At 44.4% G+C, this 26,149-nt stretch overlaps 1 protein-coding gene across 2 annotated transcripts in view; it reads right to left on the reverse strand.

The window, feature by feature from the left end:
- Nucleotides 1-26,149, reverse strand: part of RAF1 (Raf-1 proto-oncogene, serine/threonine kinase) — a 95,919-nt gene that overhangs the window by 45,306 nt on the left and 24,464 nt on the right. For both annotated transcript variants that reach the window (XM_073574266.1, XM_073574265.1), the window contains exon 2: nucleotides 12,762-12,988. In XM_073574266.1, coding sequence (XP_073430367.1) covers nucleotides 12,762-12,962 — 201 coding nt within the window. In that variant the 5' untranslated portion in view covers nucleotides 12,963-12,988. The remainder of the gene's footprint in view (nucleotides 1-12,761; nucleotides 12,989-26,149) is intronic.

Below are 26,149 nucleotides of genomic sequence, written 5' to 3' on the forward strand. Positions count from 1 at the left end.
TGCACGTAGCCTTATGTGTCATGTGGTCATAAATCAGCTTTTCTGGACAGTCAGAACGAGCTCACTGATTGACTCTCAGTTAACTCATTCTCCAGCCAGTGTAACACAAAGGCTATAAAGTCCAAATGGTAAAAAAAAAGTGAAACCTGAATATAAAAATGATTTTTTTAAGCCAAAAATACACACACTGGGTAAGAAAAAAAAAAACATTCCCCAGAGATGGACAACCACTTTTTTTTTTTCTAACAGAACTTCTATCATGGACTCGCACAATCCCCTCTGTGTCGAACCTCAATTTTTATTTCGGGGTTAAAGGGAATATGTTAGCAGATTTTTGCTATGTAATCTGAGAGCACCACGATGTAGAAGGAGTAACCCGATTCCAGTGATGTACCCCTTACTAGGCTGTGTGTTGCAGCTTCAGTAAAATCAGTTTTATCAGCAGGAGATTATCACTACAGGACTAGATGTCAAACGTCTCCTAGTCCAACCACGCCCCCACCACTGATTGGCCACTTCCTGACTATGCACGGTGTATATATACACAGAAAGCATCCAATCAGTGATGTGGGCGGGGCTATACACAGCGTAGCATTCAGAGAAAACTGTATCACACCCGCTGCACCCAGTAAACAAAAAAATGTAGATCAAGGAAAGAAAAAAAAAAAGTTAATTCTAAGAAATTGTAAAATATAATTTCACTCACTCATTAAAACGTCATCACTAACGGCATTAAACTGGACAAAAATTTTAAAATTCTGGTTTACTCGACATCGACCGCAAAAGTCACAGTATGAGATTTTATTTTTGCCGAATTAGACAATAAAAAGTTCAATTTTGCGTCGAGTTCAACCATAAGGGGGGATCCATACATTATTGGGGGCGGCCATGTTCTTCTAGGTCCTAGAATCCAGGAGATCAGTCGTGTGTTTGTTATTCTTAATGCTGTTAGATGGGAGTTATGTAGACGTGGATTTTTCTTATTTGGATCCAAGTTATGCTTTCACTAATATTTATCTTGGACGACAGATCTGGAAAGTCAGCGAGCGGCTTTGCATGGAGCACACTGCAGGCCATTGACAGCAAAATTCTCCATCTTTCTGTCATCGCTCTTTTTTTGGGAAAGATCCAAAGATTGGCGAAAGGAGGGCACAACACGCACGTACCTCGCATGATAAAGATTTCACATAATGCACAGACCGCTGGTTAAGAATGTGGCCGGGTCCGTGGGGAATGTGCAAAGCGAAAAAAATAACCCAGAAGTGAAGAGCAGACAGGTTCCTAACAGCCACAGTGTGAACTGCTACATTTAAAAACATTTTTTAAAGGGATTGCATCAACTTTTTTGAATGCTTGAAAATTGCAAAGTGCTTGCAAAAACAACCAACTTTGCAAATCGACCTCTTATTAAAAATCCTCCTCGTCCTCAAGAATAGGAGATTTTAACTTCTATAGTTGAATGCTCGTTGCCTAGGTTGCCGGCCACCTCTGCAATAAGTACTGACAGTTTCCGAGGCAAATAGGGTGTGCTTGCAAGCTATTTGCTCTACAGTAAGCCCTAGTACCCCGGGGTCTTCCGGTGCTGGGAATTGGAGCGTGGACGATAGCACAGGTGAGAACAGTAGCACGACCATGCCGCTAATCAGAACTGTCAATCATAAGAAGCGCACTGCCACTAGCACAGAGGAAGCGGAGCAGTGCGCTCCCTTTGGGCAGAAAATTAGGACAACTGTCATTCAACTGTGTTTCCGCTACGAAAAAAACAAAGTTCACAAACTTGGCGCCTCAAATTTTTGGAGTCGGCAGAGAAAACTACTAATTGCACAAGAACACCGTAAACACGCAAGTTCTTCTTTCTGGAGCATGCATGTTTATGCTAATCGTACGTGGAGAATAAGGCTCTACTAGACACGTCTGCAGGGATCATCTCCAAAATGAACAAAGGACTGTTGTATTAACGAGGTGTTCCAGGCATCTGGTGCTCACTCCATCCTAGACCTCAGCAGTTTCGCTTCCAATCTTGTGTTAGACGCAAGAAAACGTTTCCTTTATCGGCATGTGGCTGGACCGGTGTGTGAAGGAGGCCGGCTGACTGCTCAATTGCTGACCCAGCCCCTTTAATGACCTGTGTCGGGCACACAACTGGCAGTGAAGTTACTGGGACGGAGGGTCTACTGGACAATGGGAACGTCAGGCTGAAATCGAGCAATGTCCATCTGTCAAACGCCTTACATGTCATGGACAGAACTGACCGCGGCATGTAAACGGTTTAAGCAGACAGCGCTCAATCCCAGTCATTGTAAAATATCAGGAGCCCAGGGATCACGATCCCGAGGTGAAGATGGACATCCCAATGGAAAGTAGCACGTCTTTAAGAACTTGGAGTTCCCGCAGCTGTTAAGACAATCCCTGCATGTGTTGTGACTGTTGAAAAGCCACGAGACATGCAGCCGCGGGGACTCAAATATATTATTCGAGAGCACGCCAAAGACACTCTAGCACCCGTGCATGCTCAGATAACACCTTATCCCAGCACTAAAAACTTAATCCAATTTTCTTTCAAAACCCCATTAAAGTGGAACATGTTCAGACCTCCTTGAGCCTCCAGACCCCCGCCTTAGAAGCCCCCGACACCCAGTAGTTCTATTCTGCAAAATCAACTTTCTAATGTTACTGGCAATCACCCAGTTGGCAGTACGCTTGCGCTGCAAGTTATTTCTTATGCCGTCATACAAAAATGCACTAAAAATAAAATACACAACACATAACTGAAGTTTTACATGAATCGTAAACACTACAAAGCACATGTACTATAAAACCAAGATGAGGAACAACAAAAACCGACACGAGTAGAACAGGGGTTTCCAGAGAAGAAATCCCCGACAATTGATCTCACCAATAAACAGGTGCAATATCCCGGGAGCTGCTGTCTGTTCGTGCACCCACACACCACTAAACCGCACACATACAATGTCACCAGGGTATGTGTGCTCATACAAGCATTAGCCGGCACTACACTTCGTGGCTAAACAACCGAAGAATTAGTGAAAAATTAAGCAGATGTGCAAATCGGCATTGTTTACAAATTTACAACACGAAACAAGGCTCGAAAATTCGATATTCACCGTGCTACACCGCCGCCATAACGCCAATTCACTTCTAAGGGAGTTAGGAAAAAAGAAAAGTTCCGACGTAGCTCATCTTCCACCCCCGCTAGCCCACATGAGGTCCAAACTCCTGCTTCCGACATCCTGCTGCGGGTGAATAAATCCCTACATTCCTGTCTCAGCCGTAAAAGGTACAGATAGGAAAGACCCTTTTAACTAAATGCATGGGGAAGCACATTCCAGAGAATTGGTGCAGCACCAGAGAAGACTTGGTTATTTATGTTACAGAGGTCTCAGATCATGGCCTACAATTCTTTTCCGTTCAGTCAGATGAGAATGAAGAGATATAAAGAGATTCAGCATTGGAGAGCTAGGGGTTTACTTCCCATGCATACAAAGGAAGGCCGAAATCTATAGGCCCCTCTATACACATTACCTAAACCCACTGATTTTGGCTGGATCCGCCAACCAGGTGTATGAGAAATCATGTAAGGGTAAAAGAAGAATCTATTTCAGCAGCTGATTTTTTTTTTCAGGGGAGACAAAAAACGCTTCCCTCATGTGTAGGCATTGCAGGATCTTAGGCATCCAAGGTTATGACCACTAGCAGTGGTTGTAACCATGGATAGCTAAAGTCCTGCGATGCCTACACATGAGGGAAGAGACAAAGCAAATCAGAAGATCTATACTACATTTCTAATTGGCAGTATTTGCTATTACTACTACACCTACTACATATTTGGATAGGATACTGGAGATGGAAATACCCCTTTAAGCATGAAAAAATGTGCGGCTTTTAATGCAAAGTACAGAAGATGAATAAAAATAAATAAAAAAAAAAAAGATTAGTGCACGAGACGGGTGTGACCACATCTGCATTCCTGCCGCTACTTTATCATATAAACTGTCAAATTAACGCAGGGTCGAAATTCCTTTTCCCATCATCATACCGTAGCTTCAATTAAACAATCTCTCATCATTTACTTATGTATGGACAGAATCCACACAGCAATGCGGAGCAACCGGTAAGTCAGGTGGATTAGCCATCACCGTGATCGTTACTTCACACCCAAATATAGGGATCATGCATGACACGTGTGCCAATGCCACAAAGCCAGTAAACTACCGCAGGCTGAGCGTGCGTAGAGAAGGTTGTCAGAATTAACCTCTCCCAAATATTTCTTCATATTTTTACCGCAATTTCAGATCTCCTTTTAGGGAGGAATTTAAAGAACCCAGAATTTGGCCTCAATTATTCTTATGCAAAATAGTTTACTGGAAATCTTCCAAGTGGATGCCTTTCCTTACATGACACCCAGAAGAATGCGTGGCGAGCTATACACCTAGTCTCAAACCTTCGCAGGTACTTTATGTGCCACGTAGCACCTTACTAGGAAGATATTCTAGCGTATTGAAAGTCTAAGGGGACAATTCTTCACCGCTTTGGTGCCTTTTTTCTGGAGCAAAAATTGTTCCAAGACATTTAATATTTACGCCTCATTTAACTTGGGCATTTTTTGTTTTTGTTAACTTTATTTGATTTTGAACATTTTTTTCCCCTCTGTCATTGTGGGCACAGTATTCCTTATCACGAGGGCTCGTTCAGACAAGAGTGTTACACGGATGAGTAAAGATCGGAGGGCACTCTGATCGATGTAATTCAATAGGGAAAGTTTTTTCACGTTGACAAAGTATCCGTGTAAAGAAAGAAAACAAAAATAAATAAATAAAATCGCAGCATACAACAATCTCTTCTGTGTATCGTATGAGAGAACCTATTGAAGTTTATGGGTTGCGCAAAAAAAATAAAGTTGTATACCATACGGAACACATCCATATTGCATCCAATCTTTACGGATACATTAATGACGCGCATTGTAAAAATTCATTAAAAATACCAATGTTGGGGGGCGCGGCTATGTAGTGGCGGCGGACGGACGCGCTGAGAGGGAGCTCCTGGAATCCTGACATTATCCGGTCAGTGGACCCTCACCACTGCGCTTTTCCTCTCTGGACCCCCGTGGGAGAGCGCTGCTGGGCTCCTGTGTGCTGGCGGCAGTTGAAAGCTGGGGCGGCCGGCGGGGCCTGCAGAGGCGGCGGCCATCTTTGAAGCACACGCGCTGACTGTGAGACGCGGTGCTGGTCCCCATTGCTGCAGCGCTGACGGACGGGTGAGCACATATCCTTCAAGGAATGTGGAGCATAAGCGGTGAGTGCCCTGAAAGATTGGGCCCCACGTTCCTCCTCTTCACTACGTCACCTAGCCTGCTGGTGCTATTACTTTAAGGGCCTGGGTCCCTTCCTGGCTGCTGTCTTGTGGGGCGCTGTGGTCTCCCCCCCTCCCCAGGTTATAAGGGCCCTTGCTTGCTGCTTGGAGCCAGACATTGTTTCCCTGTGTGGCCTTACAGATCTGTGTCACCTTTGGGGCTCTGCTGCCACTGTATGATAGCCCTGCTGCGCCTATAATAGAGGTCTCCAGTGTACTGTTCTTAATAACCATCTGTGCCATATTGCTGTTAAAATGAGCAGCTCTAAAGGGTCAGGAGCAGCTGAAAGACTGAAAGAATATGCTAGAATAGATCACTCTGACGTCTCAAGACCCCTTAAAAATAACTCCTCACAGGCTCAGCGTAAAAGCCGCTCTTCTGGAGGCAAGGAGGAGCGAGAGCAAGAGGAGTTAACCCTTAAACAGGCATCTAACAACTGATGCAGGCCATCTCCTTAACCAGGACATCTCTGACTGGGAAGATTGAGGACGTGCACACTGAGGTGGGACGCCTCCGACAAGATATACAAGCCATGAGGGGTCGCATTACGGAGGTGGAGACACCATCACACCTATGGAAGCCAAGTTAACGAAAGTGGCAGGCTCTATGAATGCATGGAGGCAAAAAGCGGACGACCTGGAGAACAGAATGCGTCGGAATAATATCCGAATTATTGGGCTCCGGGAACGTTCGGAGGGTCAACACCCGGAGCAATTTCTGGAAGATTGGCTCAAAACTACTTTGGGAGACGAATTCTCTCCAACATTTGCGGTGGAGCGGGCCCACAGAGTCCCCACTAGGCCTCTTCCTCCTGGAGCCCCACCTAGACCTTTTCTGGCACGTCTCCTTAACTGCAGGGACAGGGATGTGGCTTTGCATTTGGCACAGCAGAAAAGCCCCATCAAGTTCAACAACGCCACAATCTCGATTTTTACAGACTTCTCCATGGAACTTCAGAAACAGCAGGCACAATTCATGGAGGTCAAAAAGAGCCTCCGGGCGAGGAATGTTATGTACTCAATGATTTATCCGGCCTGGCTTCGAGTGGTTCATGAGGGTTCCACCCTGTTTTCACGGATCCGGTGGAGGCGACTGAGTGGCTACGGTCCCACAAAGGGTCTGCTGCAAAGGAATCCTAGTGCATATATTGCTAGTCAATACCTTTGCATAAATGGTCTGATTGGAGCACTATCCGCATGCGTCCAATTACCAACTATACCGGACACTGTGCTGAGTGATGGTATCCCCTTGTTTGCTTCATGACAGGAGTACAGGACTCTTTTTCTTTGTTGTGGTTTTTTAGGTAAGATTTGCAGCCAACGACAATTTTCATCTTTAGGTGATGTCTCTAAATTTTACCTGGGTAATGATGTGCCCCATATTCAGCGGAGTAAAACATGGGGTCTGAGTTGATATGTATGACATGGAATGTGAGGGGTATAAAAACTCCCCGGAAAAAGATTAAGGTTTTCTTGCAGGTCAGACATTATCACCCTCACATTGTGGCCTTGGTAGAGACGCACCTGACCAGGGATACAGTTCGGTGTGTGCAGAAGCCTTGGGTACAATGGTCTGTTCACGCATTCCACACCAGCTACTTGAGAGGGGTTTCACTGTTGGTGCATAGAGAAGTTAGATGGGAAGCCAGGGAGACTTGGAGGGATCCTGAAGGTCGCTTTGTTTTTGTGCATGCACTGATAAATGCCAGGAATATGTAATCCTATGTGTCTATAACCCCCCTCCGGCTAGTATGTCCCTTCTTCAGAGGGCAATGAGTTTTGCCCTGGATTATCCAGATGCGGATGTTATTTCTATGGGGGATGTCAATATGGTTATGAACAACTGCCTTGATCAATTGAGATTGGATGATGGAATGACTGGGGGGCCTCTTCGCTGACTACAACTTCTCTGTCACTGTTTATAGGGGAGGGCAGCTGGCTTTGTGGAGGATGTGTCACCCTGAGTAGAGAGTATACCTGTCACTCGTCCACTAAATGCTCTCTGTTGCGCATAAATTACATATTTGGTTCCAGCGGTCTGGTGATGTGGTGGATAACAGAGCATGGCAGTAGGGGGATCTCAGACCATAGGCCGGTCATCCTTAAACTTAAATATGGACAATTAAACAACGGGATAGTTTGGAAGTTGAATCCTTTCTGGTTGAAGTTAATAGTGTCCCCCGATAGAACGATTGATCAATTGCATTGTTTCATCGAGTCTCATCCGGAACCTCAAGACATTAATTTATTTTGGGATGTCCTTAAGGCATACTTGAGGGGCGGGCTGCCTGTCCTCCACAATCTCATATTAAGCGGGTAACCTCAAGGGAGGATGAGGAAATGGAGCGACGATTGAAAGACTCAAATGCTACATATACAGTGCCTACAAGTAGTATTCAACCCCCTGGAGATTTAGCAGGTTTGATAAGATGCAAATAAGTTAGAGCCTTCAAATTTCCCACAAGAGCAGGATTTATTAACAGATGCATAAATCTTGCAAACCAAAAAGTTATGTTGCTCAGTTAAATTTTAATAAATGTTAAACATAAAAGTGTGGGTCAATTATTATTCAACCCCTAGGTTTAATATTTTGTGGAATAACCCTTGTTTGCAATTACAGCTAATAATCGTCTTTTATAAGACCTGATCAGGCCGGCACAGGTCTCTGGAGTTATCTTGGCCCACTCCTCCATGCAGATCTTCTCCAAGTTATCTAGGTTCTTTGGGTGTCTCATGTGGACTTTAATCTTGAGCTCCTTCCACAAGTTTTCAATTGGGTTAAGGTCAGGAGACTGACTAGGCCACTCCAACACCTTGATTTTTTCCCTCTTGAACCAGGCCTTGGTTTTCTTGGCTGTGTGCTTTGGGTCGTTGTCTTGTTGGAAGATGAAATGACGACCCATCTTAAGATCCTTGATGGAGGAGCGGAGGTTCTTGGCCAAAATCTCCAGGTAGGCCGTGCTATCCATCTTCCCATGGATGCGGACCAGATGGCCAGGCCCCTTGGCTGAGAAACAGCCCCACAGCATGATGCTGCCACCACCATGCTTGACTGTAGGGATGGTATTCTTGGGGTCGTATGCAGTGCCATCCAGTCTCCAAACGTCACGTGTGTGGTTGGCACCAAAGATCTCGATCTTGGTCTCATCAGACCAGAGAACCTTGAACTAGTCTGTCTCAGAGTCCTCCAAGTGATCATGAGCAAACTGTAGACGAGCCTTGACATGACGCTTTGAAAGTAAAGGTACCTTACGGGCTCGTCTGGAACGGAGACCATTGCGGTGGAGTACGTTACTTATGGTATTGACTGAAACCAATGTCCCCACTGCCATGAGATCTTCCCGGAGCTCCTTCCTTGTTGTCCTTGGGTTAGCCTTGACTCTTCGGACAAGCCTGGCCTCGGCACGGGAGGAAACTTTCAAAGGCTGTCCAGGCCGTGGAAGGCTAACAGTAGTTCCATAAGCCTTCCACTTCCGGATGATGCTCCCAACAGTGGAGACAGGTAGGCCCAACTCCTTGGAAAGGGTTTTGTACCCCTTGCCAGCCTTGTGACCCTCCACGATCTTGTCTCTGATGGCCTTCGAATGCTCCTTTGTCTTTCCCATGTTGACCATGTAGGAGTGCTGTTCACAAGTTTGGGGAGGGTCTTAAATAGTCAGAAAAGGCTGGAAAAAGAGATAATTAATCCAAACATGTGAAGCTCATTGTTCTTTGTGCCTGAAATACTTCTTAATACTTTAGGGGAACCAAACAGAATTCTGGTGGTTTGAGGGGTTGAATAATAAATGACCCTCTGAATAAACTTTTCACAATTTAAAAAAAAATTAAACAAAGAAATAACATTCTTTTTTGCTGCAGTGCATTTCACACTTCCAGGCTGATCTACAGTCCAAATGTCACAATGCCAAGTTAATTCCGAATGTGTAAACCTGCTAAATCTGCAGGGGGTTGAATACTACTTGTAGGCACTGTATATCTAACCAAAGTAGTGGCAATAGGATTGAGTGGTTGGCTGCCCAGAGGTTATACGCCCAGCACATAGACACTAAATCTAAGCGTAAACTATTCTTCACCCGTCAATCTTATTTTGAACTGGGAAACCAGGCAAATAAGTTTTTGGCCTATTTGGTGCGCCAACACAATACCTCCAATACAATACTGCAGATTCGTAAGGCTGATGGTTTACTGGCGTCTTTGACCGAGGAGAGACTTGGCTGTTATGACTATTACAGGTCACTGTATGAATCTAAAAGTGACTTTGACAATTTGGGATGCCTGGACTATTTATCAGATGTGGCATTCCCTACCTTCGATCCTGAACAGCGGCGAGCCCTTATGGACGCCGCATTCACCGCAGAAGAGATAGAAAATGCTATAACGGACATGGCTTCTAGAAAGGCCCCTGGACCAGATGGGTTCCCCATTGAATTGTATAAAAACCGGGATATACTGATACCACTTCTGGTGAAGGTATTTCGGGGAATTTGGGAAGGGAAGTCTATGCCCGATTCTTTTTATGAGGCTAATATAATGCTTAGGAAGGAGGGGAAGGACCCCTTGGAATGTGGATCTCACCGTCCTATTTCATTAGTGAATGTGGACTATAACATTTTTACTAAGATCCTAGCTACCAAGCTGAACTCAATTATACTGAACCTTGTAGACCCTGATCAAACGGGTTTCATGCCTGGTAATAGCACTTCCATTAATATCAGACGGGTTCAGTCAATAGTCCAATATAGCTCCCTAATACCAGACAACAAATGGACGTTGGCGTCGTTAGATGCCACCAAGGCTTTTGACTCTGAGTGGCCTTTCCTCTCCGCATGCTTGCAAAGATATGGCTTTGGTGATAAATTTATAAAATGGATCAAAATACTATATATGAAGCCCTAAGCCCGTATCATAGTAAATAACTCTATATCTGAGTCTTTTCCATTACATAGGGGGACTCGTCAGGGCTGCCCTCTCTCCCCCGCCCTCTTCGCTCTTGCAGTTGAGGCATTGGCAATACGTATAAGGTCTTCCCCCCGTCATTAAGGGAATTGATGTAGCGGGTTGGGTGGACACTATAGGTCTATATGCTGAGGATATGGTGGTATTCATGGATGAAGCGGAAGAAACTTTGCCGCAAGCGATAGCCCTTATAGATGGATTCAGCAAATATTCAGGCTTATATATAAATTGGGAGAAGTCGGCCCTGTTACCCCTTTCTCATGCCCCGATGCCGCAGCTAGAGGCTCGCTCCTCACTGTCTATTGTATCTAATTTTAAATATCTGGGTGTCTACATATCCCGTGATACTGCGGTTGATTCACAACTTACAGTAATATCCACCCACCGCTGAAGCTAGTTAAAGGAGTTGTCCGGGCTTTTCACATAATCTCAGTACATATCTGGGCTGCAGAATTATGACAATAAGTAATTTACTTTGTCACTAGTTTGCACGGTTTTCTAGAAATTCTGAACAGAACATCCAAGGGGGGGGGGGGGGGGGGGTGTTCTGGCATTGAAATGAGAACTAGTCGTAACCTCCTACTCTACTCCAAACATGCCCTCTATAGCAACAACCCCACCCTCCATAGTTACAGGCCCTCCCCGTCCACATGAAGAAGCCCTCATCACACAGAAAACAAATCCTCCCCCTCTAGCAGCCTCACTGCAGAGAGCAGACCACCCAGCTGCTCCTCCCCCAGACACACACTGAACACTACAGTGGGAAGGTTATGTACAATGCTACCTTGTTTTTTAAAAAATAAATGTGCAAGTATGCTCTGCGGAAAATGTTTATTACCATAGGCCAATTGTATGTTGTGCATTTTTTATGTCCTGAAGTTCAATAAACGAATTTAAAAAACAAATACCAATGTTACACGGATTTATAATATGGACACACAGGTGACAACTCGGATGAAAATTGGATGATTTTTCATAAGCTCGTTTGATCCCGGCCTTAAGTCTAATTCATCATTTGTGACTTTTCAAAATCTTTCTTTGATTGTACTCCATAACTCAGAACCAGGAACATTTTCTCTTTGGATGTGAACAGAGAAAATTAATATTTAAACTCTTTGGTGGGTATCAAACATCCACGAAACACGGACTGTTTTTGCATTCCAATTACCTGCCTGACAGTCGTTGGGTAATGCAATGTGAACACGGCGGCCCACGTTTCATGGACGCTTGATACCAGCCTTATTTCAGCTGCTGACAATGATGGAAATCGGTTGTCACCAGATGAAGGTATACACTGCCGCCTTGCTGAGAAACAGACAAATTCAAGGGGAATATGAAGAGAGTCAAAAGAAAAAAAGTAATGGAATCCACGTGGGAAGAGTATGGATTTCACTGGAGCTTCCCTAAGGCCGCTAAACTTTCCAAATCAACAAACAAATATCTGTTTTGGTGACCTTGTGGCCATAGCAGCAGCCACCTGTTATTTTGCTTACAATACAAGTCAAGAAAAGAAGAGATATATATATATATATATATATATATATATATATATATATATATATATATATATATATATATATATATATATAAAAAAGCTATAAGACTTTAAGGTTTGTGCTATGTAATATGAGAGCAGTAAGATGTGGAGGCCGAGACTCATTTCAGCCTTGTGTCACTTACTGGGCTTTGTGTTGCTGTTTCAATACAATCAGTGTTTTATCAGCAGGAGATCATCAATACAGGACTAGATGTCTCCTGCCTCAGTCTAACCACGCCCCACCACTGATTAGCAGCTGTCTGTCACTATACAGTGTACACAGCAGCCAATCAGTGATGTGGGAAGGGCTATACAGAGCTCAGCAATTTAGAGCTCTGCTAGATCTGTAGCTGAGAAAGCTGCGATTCTATCACGACAGCTGCACCCAGTAGACTAAATTATAAAATGGCTGGAATCGGGGCCCATGTCCCTAAATCTCAATTTACATAGCATAAACCTGCTGACAGACTGCCTTTAAATCAGTTGTCTCCTGAAGACCGTAGATTTAGCCCAGGAAGCCATAATGAATCAGATTTTTCCATGCAGCGGGCCTCCCTGAGGCCAGGTTCAGACGTCTGTGGTAGCGGACCTACCTGAGGTCAGATTCAGATGTCTGTGGTTTATGGCCTGTACGTGGAGCGGTAGCGGGATTCCAGGCCCGAATACGACAGAATCCTACATACCTATGAAAAGGTGGAATTTGGGTCAGGATACCCATGGCCACTCCATGAATGGCAGTACGCACTAGGACTGCAAAATATGGATGGGTGAATCTGCCTCTTCTGTCACAGAAGTGGTCCCAAGGCAATCCCCCCTCTGAGGTCCATGTGACCACACAGGGCATTTGGGCATGTGTTATCTCAATAGGACAACCCAACAATAACTCTGTACTTACAACAGTTCTCTGTTTATTAGGTAGGTAGACTCGGATAGTACTGCTCGCCTTAGAGGGGTCACCAAGCTTTCCATCATCCGATGACCTCCGCTGATACCCGAACGGCTGCATAATGGTCGGTGACATGCAGCTAGGTCCATCAAATACAGAGTCCTTAAGACCATTGCTGATCTTCATCCATGCTCCCTGAATATGCTCCATTTGAGGTTAATGGGATGTGAGGAAATCTAAGAAGGAACAAATAAAGCATTAATTCGATAATAAGTTTGTCATACAGGAAGATACTTGTGATTTATTCTAATTTATTTTTAAACATTGTAGTTGTGAATGTCGTGAATGTTCACCATGGTGTAGACCCAGCCTACAAATATTTCATAAGAAAATAGTCATGATCTTTTAAGGGGCCAGCTGATGAAGACTACTCCTGTCAATATGTCATATAAGAGCATATAGATATTACGGAGATAGGCTCTTTTGCATAGGAACCTCCTTCATGAGCCAGAATGCAGAGTCAAAGTTCTAGGTTCTCCGGTCGTTTGGGCATTACCTAGAAGGCTATTCATTTAAATGGCACCCATGAAATACTAAATTTCTTCTGTAGTTTCGCTGCAAACCTCCTTCAAAATGTGAAGCTCAGACAGCACACCTGACTCAGCAGGTGGTCCAGCTTTGAAAGCCTCTAGTGTAAAAACTAACACCCCTACCTGGGACTAAGGCTTTTCTGGCATAGCAAACCTGTGTTGGGAGCCCAAGCTGCATAACTGCATCAAAGACACCTCCCAGACAAACATGAGCCATAATTTCACGAGGAGCGATGTACGTCCTAGCCATACACCGGTTACATTTTCAATCTCTAGGGAACGGGAAAAACTCCTGCCAGGGTCTCGGCCCGTTCTAGCACTTCGGGGTGAGGAATACGTAGAATGGCTGGTAGAAACCAGGTAGCTAAGCAGTATTTGGTCTCCAAGTGCAACGGTGGTCTGGCAGTTTTTGATGGTGCCAAAACCGCCTCTCTATGACCTTCCATTGAGAAGTTAAGCTCCTTCATAGGTTTTGGAGTTTCAGCTACCAGACCCAAGGAGTAAGGAAAGGGACTGACCAACCAAGGGGTTAATTGCTCATGCGAGGCTGTTGCCCACTGTTCTCTTCTAAGGCAAGTCACTCTGTCATATCGTATTGGAAGAAACTGAAGACTGCTGGCGCACACACCTTCCATGTGGCTGAGCAACACCAAGGCCTACAATCCAACCGGTAAATTACATTTGTATCATCCACTTATATCTTTTGTACTACCACCTGTATTTACATATTGGACCATTGCATATGTAAATCCATTGCATATATAGTTTGTCTAGTGAGCACTTAAGGCGATTAAATATATAATTTAACTGTGGTACTCTTATCTCAATCCACGATACCACACATCCGTGTTCTCGGTTTAACTTTCCATATTACCGAGGCTGGTTTCTGGGCCCAATATAACCCTGTTAACAGACTGGGCTTATATTCAACGAGGAATTGGTGTCAGTGCTACTGGGCTGGCAAGGCTGCTTCACTGGTGCAAGTGAAAGGTCTCTCAGCCTGTTAGGTTTGTGAGCGAGTGTTGTGCCACACAAATGATCGCGTGGGCCACCCTCTCTAAGTCTCCATGCCTCCCCTGGGCCCCTGTGGACACAGGGGGTGTGTGTGTAAAACTGTGCCCAGCTGACAATATGCATCCCCAGGGGATTTCACGTTGGTGAAAGTGGGGAGACTGCACCGCTTGACCCCTGACATCAGGTGGTGCTGCAGTTTTTCACACCCTTTATGAAATATTTAGCCAATTCCATTGTGTGTAGGATCCATACAAGATGCTTGTTGTACAGGCTTACAGCACCTATGGCACAAGTATAGGGGGTGCAAGGCTTGCTGTAACACCTGGTCCCTGGAGTCTAGGGGGGGCAGTAGGTCCCTATGAGAAACCAATATTATTAAAAACTAGTGATAGTTGGGAGATTTTGAAATCTGGGCCCACAAGCTTCAAGCGACACCACTGTTCACCCATTTAGCTAGAAGGTGCGGGGCACATGGTTAGCACCCCCCACTGCAAGGGTCCCCATAGTAGCCGCACATCTGACCTCCATTGTATGAACAGGGGCCATCCTGTAAACCAGATAAACCCGAAGATTGATGTCTTTTTTATCCACTCACAGAGCAGCCGGGATTGCAGAGAACGTCGGAATAAAGGTGATGTCATTTTGCACACGTCGCTGCATGCAGTATCCCCAGCCAAATCTGCTTGTCTGCAAGTTCCTTAAAAACACATTACAGTCTGAAGGCGCTCAGGCATTTCACTTCTTCCTTCCCAATTTCATGTTAGAAAATACAATCTATACTGAACACGGCAGCCTCCATGTATGAAAGCAAAGCAGTGGAATAAAAAAAAATAAATAAAAAAACACAAACCACACAATCTGTCAAAAATTGCCCGCTGTCTCATCTTTGCAAAGTTAACTACTATTACTGGGTGGGTAATATGAGAAAACTCAGACTGAAAGCTCAGGGGGATACGGTCTCTCAAACGAGATCAGACGCCATATGGAGACCAAAGTCCACTACAGACGTTAGTCTAGCATCAGCCAAAGCCACCTATATCGAAGGGTTCGGCTGACCGTCTAATGTGCATGCCCCCCACCACCTCTCCAATTAATGTGCATGCCCCCCACCACCTCTCCAATTAATGTGCATGCCCCCACCACCTCTCCAATTAATGTGCATGCCCCCCACCACCTCTCCAATAGATGATCGTTGGGGGAGTTAAGGATTCGGCATGTCTGATTTTGGACTGCCAAACCTTTTGTTATGTAGAGATAAACCTGTGATGGAGAAGTCTAGAAGTGGCTCTCTCAGAGAACATAGGAGTGCTCCGCTAAGCGAGCTCATGTGTACGAGTCGCTCAAGATAGCTGCCAGCAGAACCATTGTTTAGCCAACAGCTATTTTAAAAGTGTATGATGGTGGGGGAGGGGGAGTTTATTTTCAAGGCAATGATCAATGAGAAATCAATATGCAAAGTAACTCAAACCAGTCAAGCCAGAGATTCACCAGTAGACAGAGCTGTTTCAGGTTTTTTGCCTCTCATCAGCACAAAGCAGGGTACTGGCTGGATGAATGCAATAGCTTAGACAAGATACTAAACCTCATGTAACAGATCCAACTCATTATAAAGACATTGTCAAAACAACGCTCCAACCAACTAGTACCCTTCTCTGTACTGATGAGAGGCGAAAACCCAGAAACAGTGCTGTCTACGCTGAGCTACTTTGCAGGTTTAAAATACTACTAAATTTCTATAGCTCAGGTATGATCATACACTGTCATTACTTTCCTCAATCACAGCGCCTTGGCATAATGTGGGTAATTATGGGGCAGCTATGAACATGTAGATGCATTCTTCTCCACAGAGAACCATTCATCTCTGTGAATGCATGCTAATCCATAAACCACAAAGATTCTCTGGGACAAATGGAGCTTTATCTCAACTTTTACCAACCTATCAGTGTTATTACAGTGGTAGAGTTTTTAGGCTCCTTTCAGCGAGCAAAACAGACGAGAGCAAATACTATACATGTTTTATTTAGAAAGCAAAAACAATTCCCACATGGACAAAAAAGGGGTATTTAAGTACACGTACCTATGTTATACCCTGGCATAAATAGTAGATTAACAAGGGTCTGAGACCTGTGACCAGAAACCTATGATTAGTTGTAGCCATCTGTGGAGCAACCACAGGGATGGAAACGACCAGAAATTTTGAAGGGCACGAACAAGAACTTTCCACTAAAGTGTATGGAATATGGAAATTATGTGCCCAGTAACTAAGTATGCCAAAAATACACTACTATATTGTAATTCTGCATAAAACTGAAAATTTCAAATCAATTTGTGATGAATATTTAGCATGAACAAGGAAAACACTCGAGATATACAACCTAAACGTCTGGGCATGCTCCTGGTCAAAACTAATGTTATTGTGAACAGTTAAAGGGGTTGTCCACTTCTAGGACAATCCCTTCTCATTCCCCACACTCAGCCCTGATGAAACAACGTCTATACTCGCCACCGGTGCCGGCACTCGTGATCACAACTGCACGAGCCATGGGACGACATGTGAGCCTCATGCCCAATCAGCGCTGGCGTCACCGTCCCCGCATTCGAACAAACTGAACATGAAGAGGAAGTCATGGCTGCGACTGCTCTCTCACTTACTCGTCATGTTCAATTCGTACGAAGGCGAAGACAGACGTCAGAGCATATTGGACGCCAGGCTCACGTGTCATCACAACCGCAGCGGCCATGGGTTCTTCTAAGCAGCTGCCCAGCACTCTGAAAATGGTGGAGGCCCACAAAGCAGGAGAAGGCTGTAAGAACATAGAAAAGCGCGAGTATTACTACTACGTTCTCCACACTGCTAGAAAAGGGTCTACAGAAATCCAGAGCTGCGCCAAGACCGCTTTCTTCACAGTTCCCTCTGCAGTGTGACATCTAAAATATTACTCTCTTTGTCCCATGGACCTCAAAAATATTACCAGATACTGTTCATGTGTTTGCCACATAACAGGAGGCCAAGCCATAGAGTACGTGAATGTTTACTTTGGCATTGATGGGTCTCCAGGGACGGGTCAAAAGGACAGTATTATAAATAGGCCCGGACCCGTAGTCAATCATGTCCAAAGTAAACAGGTTTGTCGAAAAGTCAGACTTAAGCGGGTTTTATCCTGCTCGCTCAGGAGGCCAGAGATACCTAAACACAGAGCAGGACCTCGGAGGTTATGTCCAGGCTGCAGTGTTTACATGTAGGCCGAGACGTGAGCATTTCACAATCCAGGCAAATAGAGCGTTTCCCGGCAGAGCTTTCTCCGTCAGATGAACAGTTGATCGAAATGACGACAGCAAGATGCCTACAGACGGAATATCTCTACGGCTGAAGCTCTTCACTGCACTAATCCGGTTTCTATTTAAGCCGGGTCTAGCCTCGAGAAATAGAAGATTTGATTAGCAATTAATTGTACTCAAAATAGAATTGAAAGCGCGTTTCATTAACAGCAAAGCAGCTGAACAGCTTACATGTCAAAAATCAACTCCAAGAAGACTACCATGACCGATCCAGTATGGATTTTAGGATGTCCAGTTAGTCCTTTTCAAAAAGTCATCACCAGGACTCCCGACTCCCCAGCAAATTTGGGCATAGGAAACCACAGCTAGATGAATGTCAGTCCAAGAAAAACAAGGGCAACTCCAGTCATCCAAAACGAGACCCGCTCATACCGAGTAGATCGTCTGTTACAGAAAGGGGCTCCAAGTAGGATATTTCCATCTATAAAATCCATATTTCCCAATAGTACATATTGAAGAGAAATGGGTCTTCATGAAAAAAATCCTCTTTAAGGGCTCATGCACATGGCAATAAAAGAGGTCAGTTTTTGCTTGCACTTTACTCCTCATGTTTGAGTATTTATTTATTTTTTTAAATACATACCATATAGTTGTAGAGATATGGTCCTTTATATTTACCGCTAATTTTTATGGCCCTTACTAGACTTTACAAAGGGGAGTGGCTCAGAGTAATAGCGGAGCAGTCTGAAGACACGCCCCCAGAGAATCCTGTGAGACACACCCCCTTTGGCTATGTGCCCACGTAGCGATTCTGAAGCAGAATAAATCTGAGCAGAATCGCACACCCTGCTCCCGGGAAAACGCATGCGTTTTTTGACGCGCGTTTGTCAAGCGTTTTTGCAGGCGTTTTCGCCAATATAATTGATGGTATGCGGAATCACGTGCGATTCCGCAAAATTAATGAACATGCTGCGTTTTTAATCGCTAAGCGTTTCTACAGCGGTTAAAAACACACCATTGGCACATGTGCGTTTTTCATTAAAAATCAATAGGATGCTTTTCTTAAGCGATTCTGCTGCAGAATCGCTTGTCTAAACGCGCTGCAGAAACGCTTAAAAAACGCTACGTGGGCACACAGCCTAAAAAGGAAAAAAAACTTATTTATACGGAACAGTGAAAATAAATATCAGCAACAATTATTCACTTTTGACTTGGTGACAGGTCCCATAGAGGTACAATAAGTAATAACTAATTTACTGTTAAAATAAACATCTTAAGATACATAGACCTTAATATATGTTAAAATTAACATTACTACACTGTTCCAAATTCCTATGAAAGTTGACAAATTAACCAAACATTCATAACGTTTAATATAGAGTTTGGTCCGGAAATATTTGGACAGTGACAAGTTTTGGCATTTTAGCTGTTTGCCAAAATATATTCAAGATTATATAAATCAATATGGGCTTATACTGCAGACTCAGCTTTAGGCCAGGATCACACATGCGAGAAACTCGCACGAGTCTCACATGTTAATCCCCGCCACTCGGATCGGAGCGTGCGGCCGCATAGCAATAGATGCAGCCGCACGCTCCGCTCCCGAGTGCCGGCGGCAGTGCCAGGTATTAGCATGTGAGACCCTAGCCTTAATATGAGTAACTGGAGAAAACGTTTAGGATTTACAGCTCTTAATACACAGCTGCCTCTTTAAATGCCAAAGGTAAATAGACAATTATCTCAAAAGATCTTTAATGGGCTGCATGGGCTATTCCCTCGATTCATCAATTAAGCTGGTAAAAGGTCTGGACCCGATTCCAGGTGTGGCATTTGCTTTTGGAAGCTGTTGCTTTGAACCCACAACATGCGGTCAAAGGAGCTCTCAATGGAATAGAAACAGACTACCATTAGGCTGAAAGAAAGAAATCCATCAGAAAGATAGCAAAAATGTTAAGACTGGTCAAATCAACAGTTTTCTACATTCTAGAAAAAAAAGGGGCACCAGTGTTTTTGGGATCTCAAAAAGGCCAGGACATCCATGGAAGAGAACAGTGGTGGCTAATTGCAGAATAATTTCCATGATAAAAAAAAAACCTTCACATCATTCAATAACACTGTCCAGGAAGTAGGTGTTTCAGTATCTAAGTCTACTGTAAAGTGAAGACTTAATGAGAGCAAATACAGAGAGTTCACCAAAAAGTGCAAACCATTAATCAGCCTTAAAAAATAGAAAAAGAAGCCACCCACTTCTGGAAAAGCATTCTTGGACAGATGAAACTAAGATCAATCAGTAACAGAATGATGGGAAGAAGAAAAGGATGGAGAAGGCTTGGAATGGCTCAGGAAACAAAGCACAGCACACCCTCTGTAAAACATGGTGGAAGTGTGATAAGAGGGGCATGCATGGCTCCCAATGGCACCGGGTCATTAGTGTTTATTGATGATGTGACTTTAGCGAGAAGCAGCCGGATGACTCCTGAAATGTACAGGGAGATACTTTCTGCTCAGAAGCAACAAAAACGCAGCAAGACTGATTGAACGACACTTCACAGTACAGAGGATCAATGACCCAAAACATACTGTGACAGCAAGCAACAGAGGAGTTTAAGACAAAGAAGTGGAATATTCTGCAATGGCCGAGTCATCACCAGATCTCAGCCCCATCGAGCAGCATTTCACATGATTAAGGCAAAACTTAAAGCAGAAAGACCCATAAACAAGCAACCACTGAAGTCAGCTGCAGTAAAGGTCTGGCAAAGCATCACAAAAGGAGGAAACCCAGAATTTTTGACATTAATGGCTTCCAGACTGTCACTGCCTGCAAAGGATTCTCTACAAAGTATTAAGAATGAACATTTTACTTATGGTAAAATTCATTTGTCCAATTACTTTTGAGCCCCTCAAATGAAGAGGCTTTGTACAAATATGAAAGCAATTCCTAAAAGTTTCACAGGAAATTTTTGTTCAACTCCTTTAATAAAACCTAAGAGTCTGCACTTCAATTGCATCTCAGTGGTTTAATTTTAAATAAAAAAAATAAATAAAATAGTGTCCTGCAGAGCTGAAATCACGAAGATTCGGTCACTGTCCAGATATTTCTAGATCTAACTGTACATTTTGTAAGAAGAAAAACAAACAAAAACCTCGACTTGGTGCATTTTTACTGACTCCAACTCCACCTGAAATGGGCTCCAACTCAACATCACTGTGCAAAAGTTTGTATGGCAGTGCCTCAAGGCAAATATTACACTGCCATACAGATTCTTATCCCCTGCACATGAGCATGCTATAATACAGTGGGTACAGAAAGTATTAAGACCCCTTTTAAAATTTTGACTTATTGTAGCCATTTGGTACATTCAAAAAAGTTCATTTTTTTCTCATTAATGTACACTCTGCACCCCATCTTTACTGGAAAAAACAGAAATGTAGAAATTTTTGCAAATTTATTAAAAAAGAAAAGCTGAAATATCACATGGTCATAAGTAATCAGACCTTTTGCTTAGTATTGAATAGAAGCACCCTATTGAGCTAGTACAGCCATGAGTCTTCTTGGGAATGATGCAACAAGTTTTTCACACCTGGATTTGGGGATCCTCTGCCATTCTTCCTTGCAGATCCTCTCCAGTTCCGTCAGGTTGGACGGTGAACGTTGGTGGACAGCCATTTTCAGGTCTCTCCAGAGATGCTCAATTGGGTTTAGGTCAGGGCTCTGGCTGGGCCAGTCAAGAATGGTCACAGAGTTGTTCTGAAGCCACTCCTTTGTTATTTTAGCTGTGTGCTTAGGGTCATTGTCTTGTTGGAAGGTGAACCTTCGGCCAAGTCTGAGGTCCAGAGCACTCTGGAAGAGGTTTTCATCCAGGATCTCTCTGTACTTGGCTGCATTCATATTTCCTTCAGCTGCAACCAGTCGTCCTGTCCCTGCAGCTGAAAAACACCCCCATAGCATGATGCTGCCACCATCATGTTTCACTGTTGGGATTATATTGGGCAGTTGATGAGCAGTGCCTGGTTTCCTCCACACATACCGCTAAATTATCACCAAAAGTTCAATCTTTTTCTCATCAGACAAGATAATCTTATTTCTCATAGTCTGGGAGTCCTTCATGTGTTTTTTTTGTTTTTTTTTAGCAAACTATGTGGGATTTCATATGTTTTGCACTGAGGAGAGGCTTCTGTCGGGCCACTCTGCCATAAAGGCCTGACTGGTGGGGGACTGCAGTGACAGTTGACTTTGTGGAACTTTCTTCCATCTCCCTACTGCATCTGTGGAGCTCAGCCACCGTGATCTTGGGGTTCTTCTTTACCTCTCTCATCAAGGCTCTTCTCCCACAGTTGCTCAGTTTGGCTGGATGGCCAGGTCTAGGAAGACTTCTAGTGGTCCCAAACTTCTTCCATTTAAGGATTATGGAGGCCACTGTGCTCTTAGGAACCTAGAGTACTGCAGAAATTCTTTTGTAACCTTGGCCAGATCTGTCCCTTGCCACAATTCTGTCTCTGAGCTCCCTGGCCAGTTCCTTTGACCTCATGATTCTCATTTGGTCTGACATGCACTGTGAGGTCTTATATAGACAGGTGTGTGCCTTTACAAATCAAGTCCTATCAGTTTAATTAAACACAGCTTGACTCAAATGAAGGAGTAGAACCATCTCAAGGAGGATCACAAGGAAATGGACAGCATGTGACTTAAATATGAGTGTCTGAGCAAAGGGTCTGAATACTTATGACCATGTGATTTCAGTTTTTATATTTTTAAAAAATTTGCAAAACTTTCTTCATTTCTGTTTTTTTTTCAGACAAGATGGGGTGCAGAGTGTACATTAATGAGAAAAAAAATGAACTTTTGAATTTACGAAATGGCTGGAATGAAGCAAAGTGAAAAATTTAAAGGGGTCTGAATACTTTCCGTACCCACTGTATATCATTGGCCATGTGACCGGGTTATGGGGTGTCCTATGAACTCACAAAAACAGCAGCAAACTTTTTTTGCAGTTTTAATCATTTCCATCTGCACCACACACTTACGAGAAGAGACTACAGAACTGTGGACGGGCAATGATCTCGCACTGACCGCAGGTACACCGCTTGTACATTTACTCCAGCCCGTCCTCAGGAGGCTATGGAGATAAACAGTTTATACAGCGCCGTCTGTACAAACTCACATGCAGATTTTACACCGATGCCAACAAGCTTGTTTACAGACGCAGTTCCTTAATGGTTCTCGTGGGAGCAGGAATATGTGACATCACAGTGACTAACGTCTCCTGGAGAATAGATCTTTAGTGACAAATAGAGAATTGAGACGTTATTATTAAAGACATAGGCTCGTGAAGACCACCTCTGCCCAAGTCTGCGCCCATACGGGTGTTATAGATGCAGTCAAAGCCCATTGCTTTAAAAAGCCTCGCCGTAAGACCAGGAAGATTGGTCAGGCCAGACCCATCTACAGGCAGCCGATTTGAGGTTCTCACCCCTTATCACTACGGAGCAAATTTTGGACGCTGAATAAGACATCCTTGGGTGGGGTTCATCAGAGATTCGGCAATTTGGATTTCACTGTTAGTGCGGCAAACAAATAGATGAATCAAACAAGTCTACTCAACTCTTCTCCTGGGTCTCACCAGCCACAACATGGTGACGCCCAGACACGTTCCCACAATGAGTTTTTGGTGAGTATTTTACGTGGCATATTTTTGGAAAAAAATGAACCCAACCTATGTTACTCATTGGGCACAGAAAATCTGCAATATCAAAAACTCACTAAAACCTCATCGTGGGAATGGAACTAAGCCTCAAAGTACTGAGCCGCAGCGCTGATCAACTTTTTTTAACACCGGAGTTTGATAAAAAAAAAAAAAGGAAAACTTGGGACTTATCACGTGGACCCGTCCCGTGTGACGCGACCAGCAGGCCGGTAACTAAAACAACAAGACGCGGCACGTGATACTGTCCTGTGTGACACTGCTCGCAGGCCGGTAACTAAAACAACAAGACAAGGGAAGGGAAACAGTTACAACGGTGGGCCCTGCGATAGGGACAGGGGACGTGGAGACCTCCTGCACTCCCCTGAGTCAGTGTGCCTAACGCTCCTAATGTTCCCTATGCCGATTCCGCACCGGGCGCCGATCAGGAACCTATCGCCCTAGCACACCCTACACCTATATCCCTAGCTAGGGTGCTGGGTGGCGCAGGCACTGGCCCCACCACTGTACTAATACACACTAAGGAAAACACAAACGGGGAAGCACAACTTCGCTTTACTCTGTTGCACTTGCTCCTGGCAACAGAGTCCACCACCAGAATGCAGCTCTCCTCCTGAATCGCTGCCACCAAGCTCTGTCAGAGCTACAAGGAAATCCCCTATGACGACTCCTTCCACACCAGGGCTAAGACAGTGCTACAAGGAACGCTCTCCAGCTCCTTCCTCCACTAAGGATGGTTGAAATGAACACTATCACCAACACCGATTGCAACACCTGTGACTTTTATAGCAGAGCCAGCAATCACACCTGCATTATAATCATGTGAACTTAACTTAAGAAACTAGATTGCAATGACGCTCACCACCACCGGGGGCAAACTTACAACAAACGACACCACAGTGCAATAATCCTTATGGCCACGGGGGGCAAAAACCAAACTTTAAGCACAGCTTACAGGAAGAAAAAAAAAAAAAAAAAAAGTTTACCTGTGCTTTTTATCAGTCATGATCCAGCATGGATCATGACAGGACTTTGGATGTGGTCGACCAAAGACTGCATCCCGAAGCAGCACCAGTCCGCCTAATCAGCGCTCATGGACAAATTTTTGACACTTTACAAAGTTTTGGCTCTGTGCAGACTCAGTCATTAAAGCAGAACGCAGAAGAAGGGTCTTCTCGCTTCTATTAACGGCTAGGAAGTTTTAGAAACTTGAAGGTGTTTTAAAACATTTAAAAGCCTGAACACGTGCAAGGCAATTTATATACAGAACTTTTATATTTTTTATTTTTTTTTTTTTAAAGACAGTTTCCACCCAAAAAGAGACATTGGAGCGACTCATTAATTCCCCAGATTTGCTGGAAAAGTTGCCAAAATGGACCTAAAATACTGGATCCATAAAAAGATTTTTAGATCAAGAGAGGTCTTGCTTCCTTCTTAAAAAACTGTGAAAAATGAGGATGAATGAACTCATGGAGATCAACATCCAACACTGCGGAGACACCATCACATGTTTCTCAATGCAGTGATGCTAGAGCAATGCCCCCATCCCTTATGGGAAATATGCAAAAACATGTAAATCAAGAGCCGCGGAGACACCATCATGTTTCTCAACGCAAGCAATGACTAGCCAGGTCTTTCACCGGGAAGGAACAACCACAGGAAGGGCAGTCTCCAGTGAAGGAAACCACCTATGCCAAAACACTGTATCCATCCACAGACAGCTGTTTTGGGGTATTGCCCCTCATCTGCGTTGAGAAACATGTGATGGTGTCTCCGCAGTGTTGAGTGTTGATCTCCATGAGTTCATTCATCCTCATTTTCACAGTCTTTACTAGGCATTGCTCCTACTGGCCAGTTTCCTACTCCAAACTGATGAGGGGCAATACCCCAAAACAGCTGTCTGTGGATGGATACCATGTTTTGGCATAGGTGGTTTCCTTCTTTGGAGACTGCCCTTCCCGTGGTTGTTCCTTCCCGGTGAAAGACCTGGCTAGTCATTGCTTGCGTTGAGAAACATGTGATGGTGTCTCCGCGGCTCTTGATTTACTTGTTTCCTTCTTAGGCCTGTTTCACACATCCGTTTGTCACCAGTCAAAATACGCTGTTTTGCTTAAAAAGCAGATCCGCCATTTTTCTTGGCGGATCCGTTTTTTTCCCCCATTGACTTGCATTAACGGTGGATTTTGACTGATGGTCGTCCGTTGCATCCATATTTCTGCAGATCCGCCAAAATTTTGGCGTCCGCTGACATCACTGGACGGACAATGCAACGTTTTTTGTGTGGCTGGATCCGCATTTTTCCCACTGCTGGAGATTTAACCCTAAATCCTGTTCTCAATGCTGGACTCTCTCCTTACCGCTGCTCCCGGATCCATCCCGCGAGATGATCGCTCTCGCCTCCCGGATTCATCCCGCGAGATGACCGCTCTCGCCTCCCGCTACATCGGCGGTGGGTTTTTTTTCAGCGCGGTTCCTTTAACATTCCCATATCGGCGGATCCCGGCGCACCACGGTCCGGTAGCTCCCGTTGGTGTTTCATCGGCCACGGATCTGTTCTCTGCCTTTTTGGCGGCTGCCAACTGACACCATAAACGTAAGTGTGAAACAGGCCTTACCAGAAAGGTCCATGTAAAAAAGGCCAAGAGATACTTCTGGTTAGTACGGTATTTCAATTAGTGATAGTGATGCTAAATGGAGGATGAGGCAGCTTGTAGCAGCGGTCACCGATGCCCTGAGGGGTCCACGTGTGTAACAGCTGGGTGAGCGGGACTGACACCGCCGTCTTCTAAGGCTGTGTCCAGCTGTCACGGTC

Source organism: Dendrobates tinctorius, unplaced genomic scaffold (genome assembly GCF_039654945.1).
Source record: "Dendrobates tinctorius isolate UK_male_01 unplaced genomic scaffold, ASM3965494v1 ptg000038l, whole genome shotgun sequence".
NCBI classification, from domain to species: domain Eukaryota; kingdom Metazoa; phylum Chordata; class Amphibia; order Anura; family Dendrobatidae; genus Dendrobates; species Dendrobates tinctorius.